At 38.9% G+C, this 27,671-nt stretch overlaps 1 protein-coding gene across 3 annotated transcripts in view; it reads right to left on the bottom strand.

Annotated features, from left to right (window-relative positions):
- Positions 1 to 495: 495 nt before the first annotated feature.
- LOC133644478 (elongation of very long chain fatty acids protein 1-like) overlaps positions 496 to 27,671 on the bottom strand; it is a 62,702-nt gene continuing 35,526 nt past the window's right edge. For 2 of the 3 annotated variants that reach the window (XM_062038985.1, XM_062038987.1), the window contains exons 2-8: positions 14,509 to 14,603; positions 10,287 to 10,477; positions 10,132 to 10,212; positions 7,849 to 7,905; positions 7,642 to 7,747; positions 1,342 to 1,478; positions 496 to 1,275 (exon numbers count right to left, since the gene is read on the bottom strand). In XM_062038985.1, coding sequence (XP_061894969.1) covers positions 958 to 1,275; positions 1,342 to 1,478; positions 7,642 to 7,747; positions 7,849 to 7,905; positions 10,132 to 10,212; positions 10,287 to 10,477; positions 14,509 to 14,587 — 969 coding nt within the window. In that variant the 5' untranslated portion in view covers positions 14,588 to 14,603 and the 3' untranslated portion in view covers positions 496 to 957. Of the gene's footprint in view, positions 1,276 to 1,341; positions 1,479 to 7,641; positions 7,748 to 7,848; positions 7,906 to 10,131; positions 10,213 to 10,286; positions 10,478 to 14,508; positions 14,604 to 24,093; positions 24,328 to 27,671 lie in introns of those variants that run through there. The other variant, XM_062038986.1, reaches the window with a different exon arrangement.

Consider the following 27,671-nt stretch of genomic DNA (forward strand, 5'->3'; position numbering starts at 1 on the left):
ATATATATATATATATATATATATATATATATATATACACACACACACGCATACTATGCAAATATAAAAAGGTAAGCTTTTAGTCTATTTTTTTAAATTGTTTGATTGGTTTTTAATCTTCATTATTTACTTCGTTATTACAGTATGACCCTATATACATATTTAATTTTTTAAATACATTTTGGCCAAAGGGGGCGCATTTCAATTGCTTACACACACGTATTACATATGTTGGCCAGAGGGGGAGCACTTCAAATTTTTACACACACTTATTTCATATGTTGTATGCACATTAAATCAACAAAAAATCCTGACTTTGGAGCAATGTTCACGGACTCTAGTATTTGGCTCTCCATTAAATGCAACGGTTTTCCGTATTGGGACCATGATTTTGGTGCTAGGTTGTTCACCGGTCTTCATATGGAAAGTACTTTTTGTTGTTGACTCAAGAAGGGTAGAAATACACGCACACGCACGAACGCAATGTGTAGAAGATAATTTAAAAGAGCTTTTATTGGCATTTTATTATCTTTTAAATAGACAACGTGACAATTTAGAAATGATAAAGCATACCAATACAATTAGTTTTGTTGTAAAACTATTTACAAAACAAGTATTCTGTACATTATGTCATGGGTGGGGGAGGGGTCATAAGTAGTGAGTAAGCGTGTGTGCCAGTGTGATACTCGATGTTTGCAACACCAGTGAAGATTAACCATTAAACATCTTCCCTTCATACATCGTGTTTAATAGATGCTTCTCCAGAACTCTGGAGAGACACCCTAACCAACCACAAGGTGGAACCCCCACCGTGGAAGTCATCAATCGCGTTCTCTCTCTCCACGTTTTGCCATTCTAAACTATAAGCCAAAAAAAATAAGAAACCGCCAAAATGCTCTTTGGTAGTTTGGACATGTTGACCAGGTCATACTTTTTGGCCGTTTCTTCACCGGCGTCCTAGGCCTTCTTCATCTTGCCCGTGAGCGCGCTGCCGTTTTCGTGGTGAGCCGAGCCGTTGCAGGTGCCGTGCTTGACGCCGTTCTCGCGGTGCTTGCCGTTGGCATAGACGCCGGCCGCGCCGTTGGGACACGGCTGGACGCCCTGCTTGGGCAGCCGCTTGCCCTTCACGTACGCCTGCACCCAGAAGTTGGAGAAGAGCATGAAGAAGAAGGTGCCGTAAATCCACACCAAGTGGATGAAGAGCGGGAACTGGTAGTCGCAGCGGTCCATGAAGTAATACTGGGTGGCGTGGAGGGACACCAGGACGAACTGGATCTGTTGGCGAGAGACTCGTCAAACGTTTGTGAGCAAGTAGAGGACCGCAAGTGGCCGCAGACGTACGAGTTGAATGGCTGTCATGTATTTCTTCCACCACAGGAACTTCTGGAAGCGAGGCCCGGCGGCGGCGAGGCCGTAGTAGAAGTACATGACGATGTGGACGGATGAGTTGACCATGGCGTGGAAGGAACCCATTCCACCTGGAAGCAAAGATGGACAACCATGTGAGTCTACTTTATGGATTTACACTTGAAAATCATTCAATAAATGCTAGGGGTGTGGGAAAAAATAGATTCGAATTGCGATTCTCACGTTGTGCGATTCAGAATCGATTCTTTTTTCTTTCTTTTTTTTTAAATCGATTTTTTACATTTATTTAATTTAAAAACTTTTTTATTTTTTTTAATTAATCAATCCAACAAAACAATACACAGCATTACCATAACAATGCAATCCAATTCCAAAACCAAACCCAACCCAGCAACACTCTGCAACAACTGCAATAAACAGAGCAATTGAGGAGACACAAACACGACACAGAACAAACCAAAAGTAGTGAAACAAAAATTAATATTATCAACAACAGTATCAATATTAGTTACAATTTCAACATAGCAGTGATTAAAAATCCCTCATTGACATTATCATTAGACATTGATTAAAAATAAAAAAATAAAAAAACGAACAATAGTGTCACAGTGGCTTACACTTGCATCGCATCTCATAAGCTTGACAACACACTGTGTCCAATATTTTCACAAAGATAAAATAAGTCATATTTTTGGTTCATTTAATAGTTAAAACAAATTTACATTATTGCAATCAGTTGATAAAACATTGTCCTTTACAATTATAAAAGCTTTTTACAAAAATCTACTACTCTGCTTGCATGTCAGCAGACTGGGGTAGATCCTGCTGAAATCCTATGTATTGAATGAATAGAGAATCGTTTTGAATCGGGAAAATATCGTTTTTGAATCGAGAATTGCGTTGAATCGAATCGTGACCCCAAGAATCGATATTGAATCGAATCGTGTAACACCCAAAGATTCGCAGCCCTAATAAATGCCCATCATTTTTCACCAAAAAACACCTTAGAAAACACTTGGCTCAACATTAAAAGACCAAGTATTCATTAAAAACACGGCAGAAGTTTCATTTATCAAGTACCGTAATTCTGGACTACAAACCGCTACTTTTCCTGTGCTTTGAACCCTGCGTCTTATAAAACGGTGTGACTAATTTATGGATTTTTTTTGTTGTTGCTGACAGCCATAATGCAAATACCGTATTTTTACCACTATAAGTCGCAGTTTTTTTCATAGTTTGGCCGGAGGGGTGCGACTTATACTCAGGAGCGACTTATGTGTGAAATTATTAACACATTACCGTAAAATATTATTTAGCTCATTCACGTAAGAGACTAGACGTATAAGATTTCATGGGATTTAGCGATTAGGAGTGACAGATTGTTTGGTAAACGTATAGCATGTTCTATATGTTATAGTTATTTGAATGACTCGTACCATAATATGTTACGTTAACATACCAGGCACGTTCTCAGTTGGTTATTTATGCCTCATATAACGTACACTTATTCAGCCTGTTGTTCACTATTCTTTATTTTAAATTGCCTTTCAAATGTCTATTCTTGGTGTTGGGTTTTATCAAATAAATTTCCCCCAAAAAGGCGACTTATACTCCAGTGCGACTTACTGTATATGTTTTTTTCCTTCTTTATTATGCATTTTCGGCCGGTGCGACTTATACTCCGAAAAATACGGTAGTTAAAAAAAACAAGCAAAAACACAGAAAAGGTGTGTTAATGTTCGTTCACTGCAGGTGCTGCCGTATCCTTTCATTTAGTTCGTTCAACTGGAAGTAGAAGAGCTGTTCCGTCTTCTCGCCGTTCATAGCGTTTCTACTCGTATGGATTTTTCCTTCGTCGCTCCAAGCAACGTTTGTGAGTTTTACAATATAACTAAAACTGTTTACACTTGCTAAACCATCCCGTGCGTGATGTTTGTAGGAGTGTTTTCATGCATATGTGTACGTGCTATCGTAATGTATCTAAGCTAGTGTTGTTAGCATTTGCTAATATGCTAACACATTTATAGGTGTTAGCATTATTAGCTTACAATGGCATTTTTCTTTTGTATTGTTGCAGTTTTATAATTTCCTTGGTAAATTCGCCAAGACATTACCGTAAAGTTATTGAGTGATGCTGTTCAAAGTAACATTTCGTGTCTGACGTGAAGTAAAGCAATATTATTAACAGGACACGTCCAAGGTCCAAGTCTCCCATGTGCTTAAGTTAAGGCCCAGCGCCCCTGGAAGGTGAAACATTATATTGCACTGGAAGTTTGGATGCAGTGTACACCACAAATAATAAAAGGAAAAAGAAAACAAATCTATTTTTTTTTGTCCTGTCCAGCTACTCAGGCAAAACATATAGTTGATGTAGATGCCCATATCGGCTGTACAAATGTACTTTACAAAAGAGAAGTGTGGGATACTTCTCTTGTTGCCTTATTTGTATTTGACTTTATTAAATGGATTTATATTACTATTTGGTGCAAAAAAGGGAAGAGAGAGGGGGAAATTGTGGGGACAAGAGGAGGATAAGACAGAGAGACAATAACAACAACAACATCAGCAAATAGGACATGTACAAATATGATGGTAAAAGTGATAACAAAGAAGCAGTTAGTGAAATAAATAATACAGAAATGACAATGAACATTATTACACTACAAATGGAGCTATACAAATACCAATAGAAATAGTACTATTGATAATGAATAATTACCTCTATTATCAACAATACAATTGTTCAAATGCAACAATACGTATATGTAATGATAACTTGAAATACAAAAGAAAGCAGACAAATGGAGGGGAAGAAAGAGAAGCAGACTGTATTAACCTTGTAGATTGTTATAGTAACAATAGGTTAAGCTTTGTCAGTGTGCCATTTGTTACCCAGTTTCCCCTAGGGCAGTGGTTCTTAACCTTGTTGGAGGTACCGAACCCCACCAGTTTCATATGCGCATTCACCAAACTCTTCTTTAGTGAAAAATAAAAAATAAAAATGTCAAATTCAAGACAAAGTTATATGTTTTTGGTAAGACTTTAGTATGGGGAACATATTCTAAGTAACAGACTTAATCTAGAGTTTTTTGGACACTAGAGGAACATATTCTAAGTAACAGACTTAATTTAGAGTTTTTTGGACACTAGAGGAACAGATTCTAAGTAACAAAGACTTAATTTAGAGTTTTTTGGACACGAGGGGAACATATAAGTAACAAAGACTTAATTTAGAGTTATTTGGTTAGGGTTAGGACCAGGGTTAGAGGGTTAGGGTTATAATAAGGCCATGCTGAATAAGGCATTAATAAGCAGTGTTGGGACTAACGCGTTACTAAGTAACGCGTTACTGTAACGCCGTTAGTTTCGGCGGTAACTAGTAATCTAACGCGTTATTTTTTTATATACAGTAACTCAGTTACCGTTACTGCATGATGCGTTACTGCGTTATTTTACGTTACTTTTATGTAGTATCGGCTAGAAACTGAAGATCTGAGTGTGTTTTATTGGAGCGCTCCGGTGGAAAAGAAGAGGCGTGCTTTCCCCCACCCACAGAAAGCACGCCTCCCCGCAGGGGAGACGTTCCTCCAGAGCCGTACTTCGGGTCTAACAACCTTCACTTTACCCGGAAGAGGGTCTTTACAGCTGAGGGTGAATGACGAGCCCGGCGGTTTGTTGCAACTTTGTGACTTTATTGCACGCAGCCATCCACCAAGCTAGAGCACCTACACGCACTCACTGTCGCCGCTCCCTCACCTCTCTCGCCCACTCACTCACTGACGTCACTCACCTCTCATGCTGTCATATCTTAAAGGGCCACACACACACACACACATACGCTACTCTCATAACAACTAACAAGACATCATGGCGAAGCCAGAAGTCGAGTTTTTTAACATGGAGACATTCTCAATACTTTTCTTTTGTCGAGCACAAAGAAAATAACATTTTAGTTAAATGTAAGTTGTGTCTTGGATCAAAGATCCTATCTACTTAGAGTTCAAGTTAAAGTGCCATTATGTTGCAGCTATTTAAAATAGTTTTGTCAATTTTTTCTGGCCTGAAATAAATTGGCCCTTTGAAACATATCTTTGTCTTTGTGTGTTGTATGTAGACCACATTGTTTGTGTGTTGTATGTAGACCACATTGCTTTCTGAGTTCAGTGATGCAAATGCATGTCAAGTTGATCAACAGATTGTATTATTCTCCAGTGCAATAACAGTACTGAAATGAAGGCTAAAAGGGCATTAATGGGAGCCTTAAAAAAAGGGGGGGAAAAAGAAGTAACTAAAGTTACTTTTCACAGTAACGCATTACTTTTTGGTGTAAGTAACTGAGTTAGTAACTGAGTTACTTTTGAAATAAAGTAACTAGTAATTGTAACTAGTTACTGGTTTTCAGGAACTAACCCAACACTGTTAATAAGTACTTAATAATGACTAGTTAAGAACCAATATGTTACTAAATTGCATGTTAATGAGCAACTAATTAATGGTGAATATGTTCCCCATACTAAAGTGTTACCTTGTTTTTTTTACTGGTGCACAAAATGAACCGTGCATGAACATCACCTTGTTCAAACAACAAAACCAACACAGTGCATAAACTCACAACAAATTAACACACCTGCAAATCAGTCAGCTGTTGCCGTATCCCAAATACATCGATAGGGAGAAGTTTTTATTTACACGATGAGTCGGGTGTGTCTTGACCTCCGCCGAACCCCTGAGCCCGACTCACCGAACCCCTAGGGTTTGATCGAACCCAGGTTAAGAACCACTGCCCTAGAGCAACAACGCTAACATATGTTTGATGAAACGTGATTATATGCATGAGTGTATGTATATATTCTGATCACTTCAACTGGAGACACCTGCAAGCAGCCATTGAGATGAGGAAAAATCGACCATGATTTCACTCTAAATTAATTATCAAAATGCACGTTGTTTGGCTGCTTTGTCTTTGCCGAAGTGGAAGAGAAAAAAAGGGCGCGACCGCGGCATTACACGCAAGGTGACCGCGAAAATCGGCTGCGTTTGGACATCGTTCGGTGCAGAACCCTGAACGCCAAGAGCATCAGCATAATTAGAGACAACACAGCACACACTCAGGCCACAACATGTTCACACCTCTGCCCTCGGGGAAGAGATACCGTCCGTTAAAACACGGACAAACAGACTAAAGAAAGAACAGCTTCTCCCCAAGGCTGTGGGCTCCATAACGCCCTTGACTCCCACTGCACCCCCTCCCTCCATATCCCTCGCCCTCCCACACACACACACACACACACACACACACACACACACACACACACACACACACACACACACACACACACACACACACACACACACACACACACACACACACACACACACACAGTTTCTAAAATATGCATGCGAACAATTACTGGACAGATGAAATGCATTGAAAGTTTGCACATGAACAATTGTTCTTTTAGTCTCTCTGAAGTTGTGTGTATGTTAGCTTATTGTCTATTTTATTTTCAGCCAGCTTAATTTCGTACTATTTGCTCACAATTACAAATTAAAGTTAAAGTCCAAACGATAGTCACACACACACTAGGTGTGGTGAAATTATCCTCTCCATTTGACCCATCCCCATGGGAGGTGAGGGGAGCAGTGAGCAGCGGCAGCCGGAATTTGGTGATTTAACCCCCAATTCCAAAGGCAATGGGTCCCATTTTTATAGTCTTTGGTATGACTCAGCCGGGGTTTGAACTCACGACCTTCCAATCTCAGGGCGGACACTAACCACAAGGCCACTGAGCAGGTCAAAATTAAGTATCTCTTGATCTCGGCTGGACCGTCAGGCCATGATTAAACTATGCTACTCATTAATAGAAACTGCGTCTATCAGATGTTATAAAAAGGAGGTGATCAACAATCGCTTTATTAACTTTATTAAACACACAATCAGCAAGAATGTAGCAAGCATCCATCCATTTTCTACCGCTTATCCCTTTCGGGGTCGCGTGTACGCGTGCGAGCAAAAAGACGGCGCGCCCGGGCAGAGATGAAGCGTGCGAGCGTAAAATGAGTCTGCAGGTAGACGCAGAGTGTGTTTTTACACGCAAGGATTTTGGAACTGTTCTGGCGCCATAAGCGTGTCTCTCCTGGGCGTGTCCAGAATCTGAATGGGAGAATTTGAATAATAGAAACGTGCGTGACAAAAAATACTTAAGCTTAAAACGGGAGAATGGGGTCCTCAAAGAGATATCACTCGGCCAGATGCGGGACAATGTAACTCACCAGGAGCGTAGCCGACTCCCCACCACCAGGTCCAAGGCATGAAGGAGTGGTGGAAGATGTGCAAGAAGGTGATCTGGCCGCTCTTTTTCCTCAATACGAAGAAAATCTAGCATGAAAAAAAATATAAAAATATTTGTAAAATCTAGAAATGACTGCATGTCACGATGTACCATATCCTACCAGGCATTCTCCGATTTAACGACTTACAGTGTCCATGAGCTCAATGATCTTGGAGAACCAGAACAGCCAAGCCACTTGGACCATCTGAAGGACACAGAGAGAGAAAACCATTAAATAGAGATGTCCGATAATATCGGCCGATAAATGTTTTAAAATGTAATATTGGAAATGATCGGTATCGTTTTTTTTATTATCGGTATCTTTTTAAAAAAAATTAAATCAACATAAAAAACACAAGATACACTTACAATTAGTGCACTAACCAAAAAACCTCCCTCCCCCATTTACACTCATTCACACAAAAGTGTTGTTTCTTTCTGTTATTAATATTCTGGTTCCTACATTATATATCAATATATATCAATACAGTCTGCAAGGGATACAGTCCGTAAGCACACATGATTGTGCGTGCTGCTGGTCCACTAATAGTATTAACCTTTAACAGTTAATTTTACTCATTTTCATTAATTACTAGTTTCTATGTAACTGTTTTTATATTGTTTTACTTTCTTTTTTATTCAAGAAAATGTTTTTAATATATTTATCCTATTTTATTTTATTAATTTTTAAAAAAGGATCTTATCTTCACCATACCTGGTTGTCCAAATTAGGCATAATAATGTGTTAATTCCACGACTGTATATATCGGTATCGGTTGATATCGGTATCGGTAATTAAGAGTTGGACAATATCGGAATATCGGATATCGGCAAAAAAGCTACTATCGGACATCCCTACTATTAAACATTAATCAGGAATACTGTACAGGCTCTTAATAAAGCTTTTATTTCCCTATGCTGCAAAGACGACAGAATAATAACTAAAAGCAGGCAATAATTAAAGAAAGGTTGACATTTCCCAAACTTTAATAATGATTTGGAGTGCATGAGAGAGTAGAGAGCAAAATTGACTAAATGGTCAATTTATTAACAAGTATATCGCCACAGCAGCAACAGAACCAATATTGTGATAGTGCTACGGAACAAATTGTCCAGTCAGCAATTAAAAGGGCTGATGAGTCCATTGTAAACAACAGTGAGACAAATGTAACACGCTTCTTCAGCGCATGCAGAGGTGGATAAAGCTGCTGAACACCAACTCATCGTACTTCAAAATGCAGCTACTGCCATCTTGTGGAGTAAATTTTAAAAAACGCATCCGGAGGTTGCCTACAGCCATAGCTGTAGACCATGCTCTCGACAACTATAGGAGACTGTGGTTAATTGAACAGAGGCTTTAAATTGGAGCATTTACGGCAGTCAGTGTCTTTTACATACAGTCGTAGTGCAGTGGAAAAGAGGCTGTAGTCACTTGACGTTGTATTTTTTTTGTAAAGTTTGAAGTTGTTTTTATTTTGACAAGAATATCAATGTAGCCGTGAAAGTTAAACAATAAGTTAGAATGAATCTAATATAGAATGTCTATCAAAAATATGAAATGGTTTGTTCCACCTGTATAACAGCATAACTAGCTTCTCACACTTCACTCAACACAGACGTCGTAACAACATCAAAACTAATCTTTAAGCATTCACACACAGCACCAACATTTTGGAACAAGGGTGAGGAAATGAGACGAAAATGTAAAAATATTAATAAATCTATTGGAGGCAGTTTAGGAGAAAGTTATGTGCAAGTTTCACGTTTTTATCTCATTGCGCATAACTGTGATGCGTTCAAAGACCCTTGATTAAATATTGAAACAGAGGCATCACTAGTTTTTAAAAGACTGGGAGACTTAACTCCCAGGATGCATTAATAATAATATAATTATTACAATGATGTATTATTATTCCTATTCTCCAATGATAATTATCTGTGTGTGTTTGGCAGACATATAATCATATTTAAGTAAATAATTGGAATAATGACAGGCTAAAGGATTTTCAAAATTAATGATATAGCCAATTTATATTGAATATGTTGGCACTCTTTTGTAAAAAACAAAAAACAAAACTGGTTTTCTTTAGACATTTTTTAAATCTAAATAGGTTAATCCGATCTTTAAGAAGTCAAAAACCTTAGTAAGGTTTTTGTATGCGTTTTAAAAAGCTGGTTTAAACCAAATCCATGGTTTCTTTTCTGTGTGTTATACATGTACATATACATGTGTATGTCCGTAAGGAAAAAAAACCTTTACATTTCTGATACTAAATTTCCCTAGTGTTTGTGTTTTACCTTGTTCAGTTATGTATACATCTCAATGTATGGTTTGCCCAAAATATTATGGTGTGATTGATGTTTTGTGGTATAAATCTAAATGTAATTCCCACTCAAGGTCACTAGCAATGGCAATAAAGCAGCAACTTACTCTTATTGCTTGAGGGCTGTCCGACACGTCGATTGCGTCACATCGCCAAGTATACGTCGTGGCCCAGCCGGACATCAAGAACTAAATAATCAAATCAATTAAAAGGTTGGGCAGGTTTTTATGGAAGGCTAAATTGCAGCCGGAAGCAGACTCACCTCATAGACAATGTATATGGACAGTGCCACTAGCAAAAAGTTATAGACTATCATGGCTTCCTTGAGATGGAAGGGCTTGCGATGGGCCATGATGCGAGGGCCCAGGTACAGTACAAAGAACAGGTAGCACAGCAAAATTACAGTCATGGGAATGGGGCTCTGCATCAGCGGATAAACCTTCAGTCGATGATCTGCAGGAGGAGTAGACCAGTTTAGGGATGGGCATTGATATCAACAGAACGAGTTAACATCCAATAAGCACACAAAGTTAGTCTTTGGTTGTATTTTAATAAAGTAATTTACAAAAAGGTAAACATGGTAGACTATAGGTTACTAGGACCTCACAGCTACAAACAGCTTAGCACACAAGCTAGACATATGAAAGATATTGCAGTCTAAAATATTTGTCAATATAAACACGTATCCAATAATTATAGCTGCATATTTTTTTACAGACACCAAGCCTCCAAGGCAGAACCTTATTAGAAAGCATCCAGTAAAACGTGTCCGCATCATGATTTAACTCTGTCTATTATTGTGGTTACAATTACTAGTAATGTGCAATACCACAGATTTTCTTTCCGATCCATTCTGCGTAAAATTCAGGCTGGTATCGGCGATACCGATCAGGTACTTTGTGCATATACACCTAACGTGTCTGGTGAAATTTAAAAGAAGTGTATTTCAAGAAAAACAAATGCACTTAATGCGTTATCTTCTTTATATTCAACTCTGTAAGAAGTGTCTCCAATTAGCTTACAATACTAGGATGCATAATCTTGTTGCTATTTTATAATAATGAGTGACTTATTGTAATTGCCAACAATTATCTTAAACAAATGACAGACTGAATGACTGCGCACAGCACGGTGTACTGCTGTGTTTGCGCATTACCTACTTACCTAGGCGTAAGAAAAAGAATCGTGTTTCATTAAGACAAGATCTCAATGATTAAGTTACTTTACACTGTGTTCTTGTTAAGTGAATTATATTTATATAGCGCTTTTCTCTAGTGACTCAAAGCTCTTTTACATAGTGAAACCCAATATCTAAGTTACATTTAAACCAGTGTGGGTGGCACTGGGAGCAGGTGGGTAAAGTGTCTTGCCCAAGGACACAACGGCAGTGACTAGGATGGCAGAAGCGGGGATCGAACCTGGAACCCTCAAGTTGCTGGCACGGCCACTCTACCAACCGAGCTATACCGCCCCATTAAACATATACATGATCTCAAATAACTAAAGTTTCAAAATGTTGATTTGAGAATCGATATTAGGGTATAAATCTCTGGTATCGGCAGTATCAATCCCGCACATCACTAAGATTTACTACTCCACTTCAACTTAAAGTCAGCGTTAGTCCATCCCAGACAGTTAATAATAAATAGGCTAGTGTTTTTGCTTCCTACCATTGTTCTGTTTGAGTCATTTCACTTGATCAAACATTTTCTAATATTAAACTGTAATATTCTAGAAAATTATATTAAGACATATTTTGTACTGATACTGTATCGTATCAAAATATCGGTTTTGACTATTACTCAAGGCTCCAATATCATATCATATCGCAAGTGAAAAAGTTGTATCGGGACCCTCCATTTCTCTATACTTCCTCACAAACAATATAATAATAATAATAATATATTTTATTTGTAAAAAGCACTTTACATTGAGTGAACAACCTCACAGTGCTAAAGAGTATTTTTATCTTTTTAAAGATAATAAAAAATAAAAAACTAGAACAGCCAAATAGCTAGAACTACTATGCAAATATCTAAAAAAAAGGCTTTTTTAAAAATAAGGGTTTTTAAGCCTTTTTTAAAAGCATTTACAGTCTGTGGTGCCCTCAGGTGGTCAGGGAGTGCGTTCCACAGACAGGGAGCGGCGGAGCAGAAAGCCCGGTCTCCCATTCTTCGTAGCTTTGTCCTCTGAGGTTGGAGGAGGTTAGCCTGTCCGGAGCGGAGGTGTCGTGTGGAGGATTTGGGGGTGAGTAGTTCTTTGAGGTAGAGGGGGGGCATTTCCATGGAGGCACTGGTGGGTTAGTAGGGAGACTTTGTATTCAATCCTGAGTGGAACAGGAAGCCAGTGAAGGGATTCTATATAATATCTGGGAGACTCGCTAGGAGTGTTCTGAGTTTCTGTTTCAATGCAAGTGTTGTTCTGTGCAGAATTACGCTAGCCCAGCGCTTCTCAATTCGTCTTTTTTACGACCCCCCCCCCCCCTAAATTGAAATATAATTTGGAACCTACCAATATTTATCTTTTTATTTATGGGTACAAATCATTCTTGAGTTGCTAGCACCAGCACCCACAAGCTGAAGACTTGTGTATTGTCGCCTTACCATAGAAGTGCTGGTCAGATGATTATAAAACTTTGGGGAATTTATATGTAAATACAAATAGTATAATGTAATATACCTTAAATAATTCAAGTACAGGATCAAAGTCTGTGTACTACATGTCTTACACGTAGTTCAATGGTTCTTAATTATTTTGTGTACCGCCCCCTCAAAGACACAAAAAATGTTCGCACACCCCCTGAATCGAAATCCTATGGAGAACCTGACAATATTTATTTGTATCCTCATTACCGGTAAACTGACGAGTTATGTATGTACAGTAGGGAAAGGATTAATTGTGCCCCATTCCTGGGTGGATCTGGCGCGAGAGGAAGGTGGGTGGTTAATAATTTTGCAATGCAGTCTGCTGAAAATTATGGAAAGCAGCACTCTACATAGCAACTGACGCTGTGGTCAAAGTTGGAATCGCCACAGAACACATTTTAAGATACTCAACACTCAACTGTTGTTTGGCAGCTAAAGTGGATAGTGAACCCCCCCACATTTGTCACGTTTCGTGTGTCAGGTAAACTGCAACAAATGGGGCCATATTTTCTGGTTGAGCCTGTTGATTAATTTGAGCAGAGCTGCCACCTAGCTGGAGGCTTGTGAATCATTCGAGATTAAAAAAGAAAACAATTTGAGAAGCTTGCTAGCCTAAATAGACTGTCTTCTTTACTAGTTGAGACGTAACAACGCCTCTGCTGGATGTCATCGAGTCGTACACTCCATTTTGCCTCAATCGCCTTTTTTTTTTTCATCCCAACATTAAATGCAAATTATAAAACTAAATTTATACATTTATCAAATCACAAATCATTTTAAATATTAATAAAGGGGGACCTAAGGGTATAAAGTGTTAATTTTCAAATGGCCTCAAAAGGTTAACAGCATTTTTGATTATTTAATGCCAATTTGATAAAAAAAAAATAAAAGTATTTTTTTTTAAACTCCAAAAAAGTGACATGAATACATTATACAATGAACGGTTACATTTGTTGGCAATTTGCACTGTAGGTCAATTTTCAACCTCATATCTTTCCACATTGACAATTGTTTCTTCCTCACATATTGCATATTGGATGTAGTCGAGTCGTACAATCCGTTTTGCCTCAATCGTTTCAAAACGCAGTAACTTTTTACTACGGAGGGTTTTTTTTATGCCAATTTTGTAAATTGTAATTGTCAATCAATCAATGTTTATTTATATAGCCCTAAATCACAAGTGTCTCAAAGGGCTGCACAAGCCACAACGACATCCTCGGTTCAGAGCCCACAATTGTAATGTAAATTATAAAATTACATAATTTATGAGTTAATCAAAACACTCAATTATATTTTAAATATTCATAATGGGGAACCTCATGGTATAAAGTGTTAATTTTCAAGGGGCCTCAAAAGGTTAACAGCATTTGATTTAATGCCAATTTGCTTTTAATTAAAACAATCCCCCAATAAAAGTGACATGAATTCATTATTCTACAAACGGTTACATTTGTTGGCAACTTGCACTGTAAGTAATGTTAAATCAATCTTCAACCTCATTTTTGCAAATTGGCAGTTGACTTTCCTCACATATTGCACACTTTATTTACTTATGCACCTTTTTTACATTAAAAAAAATGGTATATATATATTGTTTATTTCTTTACACAGCCATATTGTTACTGTTACTATATTGTGATTACACCGCGGAGAGAGGAAAACCCATTTTTGATGCGGCGCATAGTGAATTGACAATTAATCCGTCAGTCACTTTTAATGAAGTGGATGTTAAGATCAATGATTTGATTGTTTGGATCACAATGAAACATTGCACTAATCATCACCTTCCTGCATTTGGTTATTCAATTAAAAACAATTTAAAAAAAAACATTGACTAACCAATTCCCGCCACGAGGTAGTCATAGATATCTATAGCGTGCGAGCCAATCTCCTTCATCTCCTGTAGCATGGTTGCCATCTTCTTAGCCCGTTATCTGCAAAATAATCAAAAACAAGCTCAATTATGTAAAAGCATAAAAAACAGTAGATCCCACGCCCGACATGCAACCTTTTCCAGCAATAAGTGTCAAAAACTTGCTATGATGGCACCAGTTCCTCATTTCTTCTGCAGAACCTTGTGACATGATAGCCTTACATGTATAAAAATGGTTAATCATTTCTCAACACTGGAATTTCCACAGGCATTAAGAAAGCAAACCGTGAAGTGGTTGGGACAAGAATTTCCAAACAGTGCTTTGAAACAAAATTATATGGAGGGAGGAAGAAGAAAACAGTGTCTTGATATCATTTTCCTTAAATTGATCACTTATTAGTTATTATACATGCATCTTATTCATTACAGTGTTACACCTGTACTAAATGTACAAACTCATCTTACTGGTATATACAAACAATATTAGTGTGACACATTTTTAACTCGGTGCATAATATAAGAACAATTAACATTTAAACCACTGCTGAGATAAGTAAATAGTTCTCCTTTTCAGACATGTTGAATTGTGCAAGTGTGAACATGTGATCTCCTTTAATGTACAAAACTAACACTTTAAATACAAAAAGGGAGGGGATGTATTTTGGAACAATCCCTTATTCAGCCGGACAAAAATGTAATTTACCAAAAGCAGACAGGGAGCGAGTATCTCTCACTCACACACACAAAAAAATTCCCAATGAAAATCCCAGCTCATCCGACATGGCCTGACATCAAAGTAGGCGGGGCCACGAGGTTGTGGGACGGTGTTCTTCGGCCTGAAGCCAGCTGGCACACTGCTTCATACACCGTAAAAAAGCCAACGCCACAGCGGGAAAAGAAACGTTAAAAAAAAGGTTACTGTACACCAACGAAGGCCGGTGCTGGAAATATGGCGAGCACGCATAAAGGAATGTTGCTTCGTTTAAAAGTTGTATGAACCCTGAATGCTTGGGGACAAACAGGGCGTGGCGTCACATGATACTGGACCCTGAGAGCGCCATTGTTTGATGTACAATCAACAATGAGCAGCCCTCCTTCAGCCAATATCATTACACGCTGATATCATGGCGGTTGGGAATAGCAAACAAGGGGAAGCTTAAGTGTTGACTTTCAGATAGGATACTTTATGAAAAAAATAGCCTACAGGCATCAAAAGGAAATATGTGTTCCAAAGTACAATGTACCAATAAAAAGACTGCAACAAAATATGAAAAATAGACCACAATATATCCCACAAGAAAGGGATGGAATCAAATTTTTGGCGTCAAAAACTTCAGCTACAGTCAAATTAATTAAAATAAAAACAATGGCAATATGGTAGTAGCTATAAGCAAGCTGCACAAGGGGCAACACTTTGCAGATATCTTCAGCATGTCATGTGACATCACTGTAAAATGACATTTAAGGCACCCTCTATGGGTTGTGGTCAAAATCCTTAGGACATGCTAGCATACATGTAAATACAGATATCCATAGATATGCAAATACTTCCAAATCATTAAGGGGGAAGTGCACCAATTTTGCCTATCGTTCACAATAACACATTTTTTTCTTTTTTTATGCATTTTAACTAGTAAAAATGCAAGCAAAAGTCCGCTTGCAATAAAGCGTTTGGGAGTCGCTTTATTCTACAATAAAGGACTCTAAAAAGCATTAAAATTTCCATTATAATTTTATAAACACACACTGTAAGTTTGTGTAATGTAGTAACAAGCACATTTATTATAACATTTAATATTTACGTATTTTGCTCATTTTAAGCATAAGATGACATTACTTTCACAAACGCATCACAACGTTCAGTTTTTCCTTTGACAATATCACTGATTATTACTCACTGCAGACATCATGAGAGCCATCAAACATAATAAAACATCACATACTGTACAATGTCTGCTCTCACTTGGATGCCAACTGATGGGACATTCATATATTCACGTTTAGATGAAGAAAAGACTCATAATCCTCGCAAAGAAAAAAGGGGGGTGGAACGAAGCGTCTTTCTCGCCATTCCCGGGTCTAAATTGGAGGCCAAAGTTGACGAACTTGTCGGATTACATCCTTGACCTTTTACTCTCAAGGTGAAAGTGATTTATGAACTACAATGAACTTTCCGCGAGCTCGGAAGTGAGAAAGCAGCTTACCGGCTGATGTCAACATAGCAGCGCAAGATAGCAAGTTAGCCTTCTGATCACGGCGCCGCTAAAAATAGTTTGTCTGTGTTAGCGCTTATAATAACAATATCACTAATACTTGTTTAATATTCAGGTCACCAAATGTAAAAAAAGTATTGTTGGCGGTTTTTGGATGGTTATTTAGAGGGCTTTAAAGGCGTAATAGGGTTCTCCCATTTACTCCGTTATAAGCAGACATTTATTTAAGAGTTGGAATGCATAACAAAAATATATGTCTACTTGTCTCTCACAGTGATTGTGAAAAACAACAAAAAGTCACTGACTTATCAATACGTTCTTGTTTTGTTTGATGGTGGCCATGTTTGTCAACCAATCTTGCTCAATATTATAACAATTCCAACATGTGTTAGATTTGTCAGAATAATCACAGCACAGGCAAGGTGCAGGTTTTGACAAATGTTACCCTTTTATGTGCAGCACACAGCCAAAAACAAGGTCAACAATATCTTGTGCAGCCCCATTTTGGGGCCACAAAAAAAAAAGTTTTTCCATCCATCCATTTATTTACATAATATCCAATTATCCAATTTGATTAAATATTTAGTATCGCTTATTAGATTCCTGAAGGACACCCAACCAATCCTAAAACTAATATTGTCGCTCTACATACAACACACACACACAGTATGTTCAAATGCACTAAAAATTAAACTGACTTAACCTAATTGAAACTGGCTTTTTAAAACACAAGCAACATTAAAGGGGAAGTGCCCTTTTTTGCAGGGAATTTACCCTATCCTTCACAATCCCTATGTGAGACAAGAACACAAAAGTATTTTTCTTTTTTATGCATTCTAAAGCATAAATCAATGCTAGCAATAGGTGGCTAACAACGGCGGTGAATGGGATTAGGTCAATTCAGCATATGAAGCCCTCTAATAAAACATCCAAAAACCTCCATTAACGTTTTGTATGCATGTTGTAAGTAAATATGTAATGCATTAACATCCATCCATCCATCCATCTTCTTCCGCTTATCCGAGGTCGGGTCGCGGGGGCAGCAGCTTAAGCAGGGAAGCCCAGACTTTCCTCTCCCCAGCCACCTCGTCTAGCTCCTCCCGGGGGATCCCGAGGCGTTCCCAGGCCAGCCGGGAGACATAGTCTTCCCAACGTGTCCTGGGTCTTCCCCGTGGCCTCCTACCGGTCAGACGTGCCCTAAACACCTCCCTAGGGAGGCGTTCGGGTGGCATCCTGACCAGATGCCCGAACCACCTCATCTGGCTCCTCTCGATGTGGAGGAGCAGTGGCTTTACTTTGAGCTCCCCCCGGATGGCAGAGCTTCTCACCCTATCTCTAAGGGAGAGCCCCGCCACCCGGCGGAGGAAACTCATTTTGGCCGCTTGTACCCGTGATCTTGTCCTTTCGATCATAACCCAAAGCTCATGACCATAGGTGAGGATGGGAACGTAGATCGACCGGTAAATTGAGAGCTTTGCCTTCCGGCTCAGCTCCTTCTTCACCACAACGGATCGATACAGCGTCCGCATTACTGAAGACGCCGCACCGATCCGCCTGTCGATCTCACGACAGGCAACCACTGCACTTGTCTACTGTAGCATGATGGTACTGTTAAAATGGGACTGTAATGTTAGCGCTGTAGTGAAAAAAGCAATGCTCGTTCATTTATCCCGCAGGCAAATCAATTTTGGGGAGCTCGTTCTAGCTTTTAGTGTGTAACTACTGTACAGTAGACAAGTGCATTAACATGCATTAACATGAACATTCAAAATACCATGTAATGTTTACCATACTTTGGTAATTTTAGGCATTACAGGAACATTTTGGTGGCATATTGATTTCACAGAGCGCATCAAAAAGTTTGCTATTTCCTTCAAGAATAACTACAACTACTAATCATGGCAGACTTCATGAGATTCAAGAAAGACTACTTTTGGTGAAATTATGATCCAGAACTTTACATTTTTGTGCCTGAATATACGGAAAATTGTTTCAGAAGTTGAGTGATAAGTAGATCCGGCTTTAGTGAAACACATAGCAGTAGTGCTAAGTGCTAAACAAGAAATACAAAGTACGAACATAATAAAATAATCACTTACTGTACAATATCCACTCTCACTGGGATGTTTATATCTTTCAGCACAAGATTTGTGTTGCCAATTTAGATCAATTCCACTCGGGTAAAAATCTAATTAAAAAAAAGTGAGAGAAAATGAGCATATTGTCGCTTCTTCCTAGCAATGTATTTAGGTTTGAATTACATTTCAAAATAAATTTAAAAAGCCTTGGGCTGGCTCAGACTCCAACTGACATTTTTTTGAGTCATCTAGGCACAGAAGACTATACAAATGTGATCGCAGACCACCACAATGTTTTCTACTGGGAATTGTGCAATTGTTTATTACCTTGTAATTTGTCATTTAAAGAAATGTTAACTTAGTTGCTAAATTTACATGAAGTTGTTCCTTTGGTCAACCCCTAGACAAAAAAAAAGTCAGAACTTCATCAAAAATCAAGAAGCAGCTGCCATTTTTGGCCCATGCCGAGATCCTGACCACGGTTACAAAAGCACCAAATTGTAAGGCACGCCGCATAAGACAGCGATCGGTGTTCTGCGTACAAAACAACCTTGCAACGCTCAGATTTGCACACCCAATATTTTGCACTTAATGGCTTTCCTTTGCGCAGGAAATGTTAGGTTTGCTTTTGTGCATTCGCCAAGTCTAGTTTAAGGGTCACATGATCGATTAAAGCAGACAAAGTACTCTCCAAAAGACCCAAAATAGGCTATCCCCCTATTAGTCCCAACAGGTTTGGCCGTCAAATAGTTCAGAAACTGACCAAAAGATAAAATAAACCAGAACCTGATCAAAAACATGTGTATGTGCTTTCTTGGTGGCAAACAAAAATAGTAACTAAAAAGGGTAGTTTTACTTTGGCTGTCACTGTCTAATAATTGGTGTGATTGGAAAGTAATTAAAAAAGAGCTAAAAAAAAACAACTAAACATCCGTACAACATTTCAGCATTTCTTATTTGTTGGTCGGTAAATGGCCGTGGGCTACACTTTGGACTCCCGTGGTTAACATATTTCATTGGGAGGACGAATGTAACCAAATGACGAAAGAGCCTCTCAGCTAGGGCTGCAACAACTAATCGATTCAAATCGATTATAAAAATAGTTGGCGATTAATTTAGTCATCGATTCGTTGGATCTATGCTATGCGCATGCGCAGAGGCTACTTTTTATTTTTTATAAACCTTTATTTATAAACTGCAACATTTACAAACAGCTGAGAAACAATCAAAGTAAGTATGGTGCCAGTATGCTGTTTTTTTTCCAATAAAATACTGGAAAGGATAGAAATGTAGTTTGTCTCTTATCAGAGTATTAATCGAAGTAATAATCGACAGATTAATCAATGATCAAATTAGTAGTTAGTTGCAGCCCTACTCTCAGCACTTCTCTAGTGGGACGAATGGGTTCATTATTTGGCCGATATTTGACGGGCTGGATGAGGGCTCCTGCTTTTGACGCTAAAACCTTACCTGTGCAGTATTTATAAAGACTGAGCTCAATTAGTCACAGACCACTTGGAAATTGCTTTGGGAACCACCAGTGGTACACAGACTGAACTTTGAGAAACACAATGTCAGGAAGTTCTCCAAAAGGTCGAGCTCGTGCGAGCTTTATCGCAAATGGTGGCGTGTAGCAATGACGACAAGATCGGATAAATGACATCGTTGTTGTTCTTGTTGACAAAACCCTTACATATAACGCCGTGGCAGTTTTTGAGGCAGCGAGGAGGCATTTTCAACAAGTGCTCCATCATGTCTGTGTGCAGAAGTCTTGTTCTGAGGAAAAACGCCGAACACGTAAGTTGACCAGATGATCAAATCATCATTTGGTCGGGGTTATCGGGAAACACACTTTTGGCTTGAATTGTGTGGTGCCAACTTATTTTAGCATTCGCAATACATGTTAAACCCGCATCCATTCGACTCGAGGCCTTCGAAGAATCAGGGATAAAAGTCTCACAACCGCAGGAAGAAACGGGGCGGGGGGAGAAGCAACACGTGTGTGTAACCTGAGACCCAGATGAAGAGCAGGGTTGAAAGCAATTGAAATTAAAACCTCCCCTCCATTGCAGCTTGATGAAACCATACAACTATGACCAGCCATTGGCAGACAAGTCCATGAATTGGACCTCAATTACAGTTGAGCCAGTTTTCAGCAGAGGCACTGCAACTGAATCAGAAACACCTTGTGTGCCTGCTTGATTTACAATAATATATCATTTTACCATGACAGATGACTACATTTCCTCCATAGACTATCGGTGTAAGCTTACCCAATTGACTTTTTAATGATGTTTTAACAGTGTGACCTCTCATCAATCAATCAATCAATGTTTATTTATATAGCCCTAAATCACAAGTGTCTCAAAGGGCTGTACAAGCCACAACGACATCCTCGGTACAGAGCCCACATACGGGCAAGGAAAAACTCACCCCAGTGGGACGTCGGTGAATGACTATGAGAAACCTTGGAGAGGACCGCATATGTGGGTAACCCCAACCCCTCTAGGGGAGACCGAAAGCAATGGATGTCGAGTGGGTCTGACATAACATTGTGAAAGTCCAGTCCACAGTATAGAGCACCAAACAAAAATCGATCATCCGCCTGACCACCAACATATTTGGCGCTTTGCGTTTGCCCTCACACCTTATAACACACCTGGTCTGCCAGAGGATAAGAAGACATACCACAAGTATCTTTAGTGTTGCCAACTGAACGACTTTCTGGCTATATTTTGCGAGTAATCAGAGCCCTCTAAGATACCGTTCATTAAAAAAGCGACAAGTGACAAATTTATTGAAGCCTTTTGGAAACTGAAATTAAAATATGTATCGCTCTTTTCAACAAGTACCAGGTGCCGCTGAGGGCTCTTTCCCCAATTTAAATAAGAAGTTCTGGGGTTTCATGATGTCATTGGAGATAATACCTCCTCCTTCATGGACATGACGACCCCTAGCTAACTGAGCCCGCTCCGTGTATACACCCACATCTTTAGAGGGCAACTGTGTAAATAACAAAGGCAGGCTTCGCTACACATCTTATAATAAAAGCTATCCTGTTAGTCACAAACTTGGAAGCTGTTCTGTAGGTTTGATAAGATGTTTTTTTTCCTCAGCGATTTGACTAACAAACTAACTAGCATGATGGTACTGCTAAAATGGGACTGTAATGTTAGCGCTGTAGTGAAAAAAGCAATGCTCGTACATTTATCCCGCAGGCAAATCAATTTTGGGGAGCTCGTTCTAGCTTTCAGTGTATAACCACTGTACAGTAGACAAGTGCAGCGGTTGTCAAAAGTGCATAATAGCACTTCTTGGTGCAACATGCGCTCAAACACAGCTCATTAGCATTAAAGCTACAGACGCACAAAACAGCATTTTTACAATAGGGCCTGCTGAAAGCACATTTAAACTGTCTAAATTCAAGCATTAATTCTAGATTACATAGATAAAATCGATGAAAAATACTTAAACATGGGACTGGTTTGGCGGAATCAACAACACATCTGCTAGTGGCAAAAAAGTAATGCACTTTGTTTTTTTTAATCTTATACTAAAGCTATCCAGTCAGTTACAAAACTTGGAAGCTGTTCTGTAGGTTTGATAAGATTGTTTTTTCCCCTCAGCGATTTGACTAACAAGCTAACTAGCATGATGTTACTGTTAAAATGGGACTGTAATGTTAGCACTAGAGATGTCCGATAATGGCTTTTTTGCCGATATCCGATATTGTCCAACTCTTAATTACCGATTCCGATATCAACCGATACCGATATATACAGTCGTGGAATTAACACATTATTATGCCTAATTTTGTTGTGATGCCCCGCTGGATGAATTAAACAATGTAACAAGGTTTCCCAAAATAAATGAACTTAAGTTATGGAAAAAAATGCCTACATGGCACTGCCATATTTATTATTGAAGTCACAAAGTGCATAATTTTTTTTAACATAACTCAAAACAGCAGCTCGGAATTTGGGACATGCTCTCCCTGAGAGAGCATGAGGAGGTTGGAGGGGGCGGGGTATAGTGTAGCGTCCCGGAAGAGTTAGTGCTGCAAGGGGTTCTGGGTATTTGTTCTGTTGTGTTTATGTTGTGTTACGGTGCGGATGTTCTCCAGAAATGTGTTTGTCATTCTTGTTTGGTGTGGGTTCACAGTGTGGCGCATATTTGTAACAGTGTTAAAGTTGTTTATACGGCCACCCTTAGTGTGACCTGTATGACTGTTGATCAAGTATGCCTTGCATTCACTTGTGTGTGAAAAGCCGTAGATATTATGTGATTGCGCCGGCACGCAAAGGCAGTGCCTTTAAGGTATTTTGGCGCTCTGAACTTAACCCTACATCCGTGTACCACTCCGTACAGCGGCGTTTTAAAAAGTCATGAATTTTACTTTTTGAAACCGATACGATCATTACATTTTAAAGCATTTATCGGCCGATAATATTGGCAGTCCGATATTATCGGACATCTCTAGTTAGCACCGTAGTGAAAAAGCTATGCTAATGTTGCAAACCCCGCAGACAATCCAATTTTGGGGGGCTCGTTCTAGCTTTTAGTGTATACTACTGCACAGTAGACAAGTGCAGCGGTTGTCAAAAGTGGATAATAGCACTTCTTGGTGCACCATGCGCTCAAACACAGCTCATTAGCATTAAAGCTACAGACACACAAAACAGCATTTTCACAATACTGAAAGCACATTTAAACTGTATAAATTCCAGCATTAATTCTAGATTAAATAGATAAAATCGATGAAAAATACTTAAACATGGGACTGGTTTGGCAGAATCTGCTAGTGGCAGAAAAGTAATGCACTTCAGTTTTTTTTCTCTTTTTTCTTGAAGACAAGACTAGGTGTAGTATTTTCCCCCACATGACATTTGGACACATGACCTTGTCTAGCAGAAAAAAACTACACTAGAAAAACATAAGAGGCTGCATTGACGGTGATGTGTTCTTAGCAGAGCCTTGACAACAAATGGCTGGTTTACATCTAGTGAAGGACACCTAAAGTGAAGTGTTTCCGGTCCAGAGTCAATGAATCACAGGATGGAAAAAGAGGGACAAGTTAATGATGAACAAATAGGGACGAAGGGATGAGGTCGTAAAACGAAACACCCATTAGTTGAGGTATAAAAGGGCCAAAAAGTGAACTTTCGCTACCATAGAAAACAATTTGATGAAAAAAAAACAACGATGGAGTGAACTACACATGCACCGCCCAAGCGTAACGCTATAAACTTGCGAGACTTACCTTTGTGTGTAAAAAAAAAAAAAGCAGCAGAATTCCCAACTTGAATAAACTGGAGCCAGCGTTAAAAATCCTCCTTTGGGAGCCTCTCTGTACAGCAAAAACTGCAGTCAGTGTGAGAGAAGGAGAGAAGGGCAGAGAGAGAACGAGGGGGTGAATGAATAAGTCAACCGACAAAGTGTGGCTGGTACGGCCGTCTTCCGACTCTCCACCCTCCCTGAGTCACTGGAGGAGGCGGATGAATGACGAGCTCAGAGAGGGAGGAGGGGAAAGAGGTTGAGAGAGAGAGAGGTGTGGTGTATTTAAACATGCAAAAAGAAAAACGCTCCCCCTTCTGACCACTGCCTGACTTTCAGCTAGGATAATTCCACCCAACATCTCTCCTCTCCCACCCCTGAAGACTCTCCTGGCCACACCCCGCACACACTTGCGTAGAAACCTGGCTCTCAAGTCGCCCTGTTTGTTCTCCATGGGGTGGGCAGATTATATAATTCACAGGCAGCGGGCGAGGAATCAATGGAGTCCGTTATCATTAGGAGCGGCCATTGTTTGCTTTCCACTCCCTGTTGAGTTACAGTTCTGTGCAAAGAGGCTTGTTTCTTGTTTTTAAATTATCTTTTTCACAACACATTATTGTTTTTGTGCAACTTTTCTAATCATTAACACAAACAAAAGTGTAAACATTTGTCAAAACATTCAACCCTACTATATTTCCTGTTGTATGATTTCAGCCTGTGGTCAAAAGTTGACATACACTTGTAAAGAACATAACGTCATGTCTTGAGTTTCCAATTATTTCTACAACTTTTATTTTTTTTGTGATAGAGTGTTTGGAGCACATACTTGTGTGTCACAAAAAAACTTAAGCAACTTTGAAATGGCTCCAAGTGACTTTCCTGACTTGTTCAAGTCAATAATTTGTTTTTTCAGATCTGTGCGGAGTTCCTTTGACTTTCCCCATCGTCGCGTTTATAACCGAGTCTAATGACTGCGTCACATGAGCCCTATTTAAATGGGCTCAGAGAAGTCAACAGGTGTCTTCAATTATAATCACTCACATGAAGTTAAGAGGCCATGTCATGAAGCCAATTTGATTTGATTGTAACTTTTCTACATCACCAAAATTGATAAAGTATGTCGCTGTATGTATACTTTTGACCCAGCAGATTTGGTCACATTTTCAGTAGAGCCATAATAAATTCATAAAAGAGCCAAACTTCATGAATGTTTTTTGTGACAAACAAGTATGTGCTCCAATCACTCTATCACAAAAAAGTAAGAGTTGTAGAAATTATTGGAAACTCAAGACAGCCATGACATTATGTTCTTTACATGTGTATGTAAACTTTTGACCGTGACTGTAGATTTGCTGGCTACCAGAGATGTAACGATTAGCGGTATAATTAGAGATGTCCGATAATATCGGACTGCCGATATTATCGGCCGATAAATGCTTTAAAATGTAATATCGTAAATTATCGGTATCTGTTTCAAAAAGTAAAATGTATGACTTTTTAAAACGCCGCTGTGTACACGGAGGGAAAAGTGTAGAGCGCCAATAAACCTTAAAGGCACTGCCTTTGCGTGCCGGCCCAGTCACATAATATCTACGGCTTTTCACACACACAAGTGAATGCAATGCATACTTGGTCAACAGCCATACAGGTCACACTGAGGGTGACCGTATAAACAACTTTAACACTGTTACAAATATGCGCCACACTGTGAACCCACACCAAACAAGAATGACAAACACATTTCGGGAGAACATCCGCACCGTAACACAACATAAACACAACAGAAGAAATACCCAGAACCCCTTGCAGCACTAACTCTTCCGGGCCGCTACAATATACGCCCCACACCTCAACCTCCTCACGCTCTCTCAGGGAGAGCATGTCCCAAATTCCAAGCTGCTGTTTTGAGGCATGTTAAAAAAAAAATAATGCACTGCGTGACTTCAATAATAATTATGGCAGTGCCATGTTGGCATTTTTTTCCATAACTTGAGTTGATTTATTTTGGAAAACCTTGTTACATTGTTTAATGCATCCAGCGGGGCATCACAACAAAATTAGGCATAATAATGTGTTAATTCCACGACTGTATATATCGGTATCGGTTGATATCGGAATCAGTAATTAAGAGTTGGACAATATCGGAATATCGGCAAAAAAGCCATTATCGGACATCTCTAGGTATATTGATAAACTATAATAACATTCTCATCGGTAACTACTGCCATTTGAATTTTAAATGATCGGAAAACCGTAATTGATTACCACACATGAAAAAATTTATTTCCTAAAGAAGACGCTAGCACACTATAATTGCTAGCTAGCTTAAATGCTAATTTAAATAAAAAGACACATTAGCATTATAAAAATAAAAGTTGGTTAAGAGTTCAGCGTGTGTTTAGGTACTTTTTTGAGCACATCCAACAATACCGTGATAATAATAACAACCGTGACAATTTTGCTCACAATAACCGTGATAAGAAATGTTCATATCGTTACATTCCTAGTGCCTACAATAGCATTTTGATTCCATCCCTGTACAGTGATAGCCATATCCCGCAAAATTTGTCTTTTCAAAGTGCGGATCTGCTCTTCTAAAGTTACTATTCCTCACTTTTATGGCGGCAAACATAAAACACATCTTACACGTAGCACTATCACTGGAGGACAAGGAATAACTAAGCATGTGACACACCGAGCAAGTAGAGAAGCCATGTCAACTGCCAAGTTAGCTTGAATGAAAAGTAGAAAAACAACTAAAAAATGTGTTTTTCTTTCCACATTCTCATGCACTTCCACTACATGGCGTTGTCCCCGATGGGCTGTAGTCAAAATGCTTTCAAAAGACATTCCAGCATACATGTAATTATTAATAATTGTTAAATAGATGGTCAATTTATGGACAGTTACAGTACCGTATTTTTCGGACTATAAGTCGCAGTTTTTTTCATAGTTTGGCAGGGGGTGCGACTTATACTCAGGAGCGACTTATGTGTGAAATTATTAACACATTACCGTAAAATATCAAATAATATTATTAAACTCATTCACGTAAGAGACTAGACGTATAAGATTTCATGGGATTTAGCGATTAGGAGTGACAGATTGTTTGGTAAACGTATAGCATGTTCTATATGTTATAGTTATTTGAATGACTCTTACCATAATATGTTACGTTAACATACCAGGCACGTTCTCAGTTGGTTATTTATGCCTCATATAACGCACACTTATTCAGCCTGTTGTTCACTATTCTTTATTTATTCTAAATTGCCTTTTAAATGGCTATTCTTGGTGTTGGGTTTTATCAAATACATTTCCCCCAAAAATGCGACTTATACTCCAGTGCGACTTATATGTTTTTTCCATCTTTATTATGCATTTTCGGCCAGTGTGATTTAAACTCCGGAGTAGGGGTGCAACTAACAACTAATTTGATCATCGATTAATCTGTCGATTATTACTTCGATTAATCGATTCATAATCGGATAAAAGAGACAAACTACATTTCTATCCTTTCCAGTATGTTATTGGGGAAAAAAACAGCATACTGGCACCATACTT

The sequence above is a fragment of the Entelurus aequoreus genome, linkage group LG27, assembly GCF_033978785.1.
Source record: "Entelurus aequoreus isolate RoL-2023_Sb linkage group LG27, RoL_Eaeq_v1.1, whole genome shotgun sequence".
NCBI lineage: Eukaryota > Metazoa > Chordata > Actinopteri > Syngnathiformes > Syngnathidae > Entelurus > Entelurus aequoreus.